Source organism: Podarcis muralis, chromosome 10 (genome assembly GCF_964188315.1).
Source record: "Podarcis muralis chromosome 10, rPodMur119.hap1.1, whole genome shotgun sequence".
Lineage (NCBI taxonomy): Eukaryota > Metazoa > Chordata > Lepidosauria > Squamata > Lacertidae > Podarcis > Podarcis muralis.
The window spans coordinates 38417998-38423997 of record NC_135664.1 but is presented as its reverse complement, the minus strand read 5'-3'; the positions used below and the strand labels follow the sequence as shown (position 1 = coordinate 38423997).

The 6000-nt window shown below is 44.5% G+C and overlaps 1 protein-coding gene across 2 annotated transcripts in view; it reads right to left on the bottom strand.

The window, feature by feature from the left end:
- Positions 1-1975: 1975 nt before the first annotated feature.
- ALX1 (ALX homeobox 1) overlaps positions 1976-6000 on the bottom strand; it is a 30590-nt gene continuing 26565 nt past the window's right edge. Inside the window, exons 4-5 of one of the 2 annotated variants that reach the window (XM_028746064.2) lie at positions 3430-3486; positions 1976-2643 (exon numbers count right to left, since the gene is read on the bottom strand). In XM_028746064.2, the coding sequence (XP_028601897.1) occupies positions 2323-2643; positions 3430-3486 (378 nt within the window). In that variant the 3' untranslated portion in view covers positions 1976-2322. The remainder of the gene's footprint in view (positions 2644-3429; positions 3487-6000) is intronic. The other variant, XM_028746065.2, reaches the window with a different exon arrangement.

Here is a 6000-nt window from a genome sequence, read left to right as displayed (position 1 = left end):
TTTCATTCAGGGCACTTCCAAGAGGGGGCCTAGTTTGCAAATGGATCCTTGAGATACCACAAACAGGTGACTGACAACAAAGGATGTTTATTTATTTATTTTTAATTTAATGTCAGAATGCCCTTCACACTGAGGGCCCCTCCAGACATCCTTTTTACTATATAGTCGTACCTCAGAAGTCGAACAGAATCCTTTCTGGAAGCCCGTTCAATTGCCAAAACGTTCGACTTCCAAAGCACGGCTTCTGATTGGCTGCAGGAAGCTCTTGCAGCCAATCAGAAGCTGCGGAAGCCCCATCGGAAATTTGGTTTCCAAAAGAACATTTGAAAACTGGAACAATCACTTCCAATTTTCACGGGAGCTGGAACGTTCGACCCCCTAGGAGTTTGGGAGCCGAGGTACAACTGTACATTTATGATGATGGGTTCATGGTAGTTTTGGAGCAGTTACACCTGGTCCTGACTTCAATTCTGTTGATGCCTGAAAAAGTTTTGAGGTGGACATAACCTTTCATTTCCAATAAGTGCATGTCTCATAACTTCCTGCTGAAATCCTGTAGCTTTTCATACCACAAATGTTCCAAGTTTGGAGAGGAGGGTGCCCTGCTTTTGTTGTACAAGAGTGCCCTTCCAAATTGCAACAATGTGATGGCACTGAGGAAGCATCGCAAAACAACTAATAAAGTGCAAGGATGGATGGATGGCCCAGTATAACTCCACTACCAATTATGCCCCTGACATGTTGCAAAATATACCATATGAAACAAGAGAAAACATATCAGTCTAGAGGGGGCCTAAACAGTAAGAGAAGCACCCATTGGATCCAGGTGGTAGTTTTATTGCACGTGAACTTCTCTCACTTCCTGTCTCAATTTTGGGGTTGTGAGGAAAATGCCAGCAGGAGCAGGCCTGGCTGAATCTTGTCCGACTCAGTCTCAGTCTCAAGCCTTCCTTTATTTCAATTAAGTTTGAGTTTGCCTTTATGAACTTGGGAGCGTGAGTGCTTCTTTCAAAGAGGCTAACATTTCGTTCATCCAAAGGAGCTTGGAATGTGGCAGGGGAAAGGGAGGAGCAGTAAATCAAAGCAGATAGCAATTTGCCAGATGTAAAGTATTTTTCTTCATTCCTCCTCCCCACCTCCCTTCATCACCAACACACACATACTCTCTTTTTCTTTTTCTTTTTTTACTATCAGAAATTTCAGAATGTTTGCTGACATTTTAATTCTTCCTTCATCTTTCAGAGGCACTGACATGTCATCCAGAAACAGAAGTTTCTCTCTCTCTCTCTTGCTCTCCATCTCTCTCTCTCCTGCTGAAAAAAATCAGTGGGAGTTTTCCTTTGAGTCCTTGCAGCGATCACTGAAACTCAAAACACACACACCAATGTGTACTGCTGTCAGTTTAAAATTGTAACTTGGTTTTAACTGCAGCAGATAGGCTTCAAACTTCCACAAACATTTTTCAGCTCAGGTTGAAATTGGCTGAATCCTCCACCTTTGCCTTGGGGCACAGATTAAGGTTGCGCAATCCTTTTACCTACTTTTCTGAGACATAAACACGATTGAATTTAGCAGGACATCATTCTGGATACAAACGTATGGGTTTCACTCGAAGAAAGATGCCCAATAATTAAGGACAACTTCATAGAGGTATCTTTAATACTGGTGAAGGTACAAAACAAATAAGAAAGGTATCATTCCTTAATAAATTATGGGTTGAATTCTGAGATCCCATGGGATTCACAGAACACTCCTGCTCATGGATGAAAGGAAAGGTGATTTTTCTGGAGTCTATCTATCCCTGGCACCCCCTATATACCCCCAAAGTGGTCAGACTCCCTACACAGCTTGCTAAAATGTTTCCCTTGCAGCACTGTCATAACAAATGCATTTTCCACCAAAGACTTCCTGCTATACTGTGAATAAGGAATTCTGCATTGACACAGCATTGACACCAAGCAACGTATAGCAGATCTGCTTCTTTAATAGGTTTTATTCTTTTTTGCAGGTTTTACAATCATATTTCATCAACCAGTACAGTACAACATATTTGGCTATTTTTTAAGAGGGCTTCTGGAGACTGGCACATGGTGGTTCTATTTTGAGTCCTCCTACATGTTTATGCTTTAAAATGTGATTGTTAAATAGCATATCAGGCATCTGGCTTAAGCGGGCTCCTTTCTATCTCCTGATCGGTAGCAATTCTTCACACAGCAGCTTATGATTGGGTCCTTTAAATATGGGAAATAAGAAATGATGGTGGGTGGGTGTTTTTCTTCTTCTTCCTTTTGCCTGAACTCTGAAAAAAAGGACATTCTTACATTACATGGCCCAGGAGATGTTAGCGGTATGTTCTTTGGCTTTCATTCGTAGAACTGCAATACTGGAAGACCTCCGTTCAAATTCCGGCTTGGTTTCAAATGCATGTCCATTGGTGGTTCCAGAAAGTAAAGAGTCAGTGAAGAAATTGTTGAGGGGGACATGGCTGAATTGGCTCTGGTGGTTTGAAAAACCCGAGTACCCAGAATCTGTCCGAGGCGAATGAGAGTAAGGGGTCATACAAGAGGAGGTCTCCCGTGGAAGCATGCAGGAAGTCACCACCGAACCGCTCGCTGCATTTCCTGCCCACAAATTATTCTGAATCTGGAACATATGAAACAAAGAAGATTAAATGTGCACAATTTCCACCACCCCCTCCTTAACATAGATTTCTGCTTTGTTTGGTCCATTTTCGGGCAATCGGGTGACACATCTGTCGTTCACGGAACTGTAGAACATTTATTTCTGTGGGAATGACAAATCTGGTGCCAACAGGGGTCCAAAGGTTTGCTTGTTTAGGAGCACCTTGCACGGCCTGTACAAAAATGTTCAAAATCAAAACGGGGTAGGTTTCCAGGGAAAGGGTTTTTGTGGTTGCAATCACAAGACTGTGTGACAACCAACTTTTCACCTGGCTCCAGTGAGAGCAATGTGTCCATGGAAGCTGATTTATGAGCATCAGATTGTCTTCTAAGAATAAGCCCTGTGTGCTCAAAAGTCAGCTGAATTAGAGGACCCCTGCATCCAACATCCCAAACTGTTCTTGCAGTTCCCTTTCAGTTCCAAATGTACAGGGAGTTGAAGTTCACTGTGCATCTTTCAGTGTGAAAGATAATTCTGCCCTTTGCACCTAAAAGAGCCATCAAGGGCCATGTAGCTGAGCATCTTATTTTGCAAATAGTCTCCAACAGATCCTCTGGACTTTTGCATCGGGGCATCAGTCCCAGCACCTGATATTCAGAGGTTCGTGAAGGTACTATAGACAGCAACCAGTAAGAAGTATGCTCCATGAATTTCCTTAATTTTTTAATGCTGCCTAACCTAGTGGCCATCAACACATCTTGTGGTGGTGAGTTCCACAAGCTACTTATGCACAGTGCGAAGAAGTACCTCCTTCTGTCTGTCCTGAACCTGCTGCCAGTCAACTTCTTTGGGTGACTCCGAGTTCTAGAATTATGAGAGAGAAAAAGTTCCGTCTGTGCTCTCCTCCCCATTTGTCATTTTATAAACCTCTATCACGTCAAATTGGGGGACACAGATGTCAGTCCTGCACCTTCTGCCAGTCATCTCTATTGACTAAATTGTGCATGGCACAGTAAGCATGCAGAGATGTCACAAGAATTACTTGTGTATCCTCTCTGCTGCTGCTGCTTTTTGACATGCAGAACAAAAACAAAACAATGTTGCTCTCAAACATGATATTGATGCTCCTGAGTTAGAGGGCTTTCCTCATCCAATTGAACTAGTGCTGTGATTCTGTTTAGACTTAATGCTCTGCTTCCTGGAAGGCGAGTCACTCCTATGGGCACAACTCCTGGGGAACCCCTCCATACCAAAATTCAAGTTTCACATTTCCATCCTGCCTTGCACCTGGCCACGTGCCACTCCTGTTAAAGGTAAAGGTAAAGGGACCCCTGACCATTAGGTCCAGTCGTGGCCGACTCTGGGGTTGCGGCTCTCATCTCGCTTTATTGGCCGAGGGAGCCAGTATACAGCTTCCGGGTCATGTGGCCAGCATGACTAAGCCGCTTCTGGCAAACCAGAGCAGCGCACGGAAACACCGTTTACCTTCCCGCCGGAGCGGTACCTATTTATCTACTTGCACTTTGATGTGCTTTCGAACTGCTAGGTTGGCAGAAGCAGGGACTGAGCAATGGGAGCTCACTCCATCATGGGGATTCGAACCGCCGACCTTCTGATCGGCAAGCCCTAGGCTCTGTGGTTTAACCCACAGCACTACCCACATCCCTTACCACTCCTGTTACTATTGCTTAATGATGTTTCTATCTGACCATTCCTCAAATGAACAAAAGATGCATGCATTCCCACTACCCACCCTGCTTTATCTCACAACAACCTTATAAAGTAGGCTAGACTGAGATGTAGTAACTGTGACCCAAGATGACCCCCATGGACTTCAGGGCTGGGTGAGGGTTTGAACTTGTTGTTTTCTAAATAAAATTAGGCTGATGAGAATGTGCGTGCATGCATATGCACCAACATTCACACATACCCCCCAAACTGAAAACACCATGAGCTGTAATTTTGTGGGAATTATTTGCCAGGCAGGCTGTGAAACCAATGTGGAGGATTTCTGCTTCATCGCATAAAGAAAGCAAGTGTAAAGTGAAATATATTCTGAGAGTCCATGGGAATTTTACTTCATCAATCTGATTTGCTTTTAATAGAAAGTAAAAGGAAACATTTAAGAGCCCTTCCTCATTATTTTTTTTAAAAAGGATATATGAAAGAGAAATAGTATGTGCTTTACGGCTGTGTCAAATCTTCTCCAAGTTAAATTTTTGCTTTATGAGGAGCTAAATGCCTTCTACCATTTTTTTCCTGATGGATGTTTGCAACTGTTCTTACCCCTTATTTTCCTAGTGAGTGTGCCTATGAAAGGGGCCTCATTCCTTAGCTCAAAAAGTTAGGTATGTGTGCAGCTGCAACCTTATATTCTGATCTCTGCATGGAGGTGCAAGCTGTAAAAGTCCAAGCAGAGCTGTGAAAGGACAGCTTATCTCTCTGATCTGGCCTCAGACCCAGGCCTGGACCAAAGAGTGAATGGGGACGGGGTGGGGGTGGGGGTGGGAGGAGTGCCAAGTCATTTTGTCTAAAAGCAAAACAACGCAGATTCATTACAGTTGTGGCAGGACAAATATGCCCTCAGGCCTTTGTTTTTGCAGATTGTCTGGGGTGGGGGGGGGGGACAAAATTCCAAGCCAGGGTCACCTTACAGCGGTTCTCAACCTGTGGGTCCCCAGATGTTGTTGGACTACAACTCCCATCATCCCTGGCCTTGCTTGCTAGGGGTGATGGGAGTTGTAGTTCAACAACATCTGGGGACCCACAGGTTGAGAAAGGCTGCCCTCCTAGTCTCCCACACAAAGGAGGAGTGCCCCCCTACAACATATTTAGCTAAAGGTGAGATGGCCTCTGCAAACATACCACTGCCCATTCATAGGGGCCTTGGGGGCTTTGGGGGCATTAGGACAGTGTGACCAGCTCCACCACACTGGGCGCTGAACTGAGGGGTCTCTGTAGGGCATTGCAACTATGACATAGTGAATTAAGCAGAACGGAAGGCAAAAGCCACAGATCACCACTGGAATTTGAAAAACCAAAATCTGAATCTTCTGGCATGATTGGGATTCCAAAGCACAGGTGCAGAGCCTACAAATCCTGTTTCAGAAAGCTTTTGATGTTGGATATTTGCAGTCTCATAGGAACAGCCCACAGGCCCATCTAGCATTATTCAACCTGGTATTTTTTCCCCATCCTGACCAGCAGTGGCTCTAAGGATTTCAGACTGGGTTGGGGGTGGGGACAACAACAACATTCCCAGCCTTGCCTGGAGATGTCAGTCAGTGTAGACAACACTGAACAAATTGGACCATTGGCCCAACGTGGTGTGAAAGCAGCTTTCCTAGGTTCATATGACGCAATTCCTTCAGCAATGTT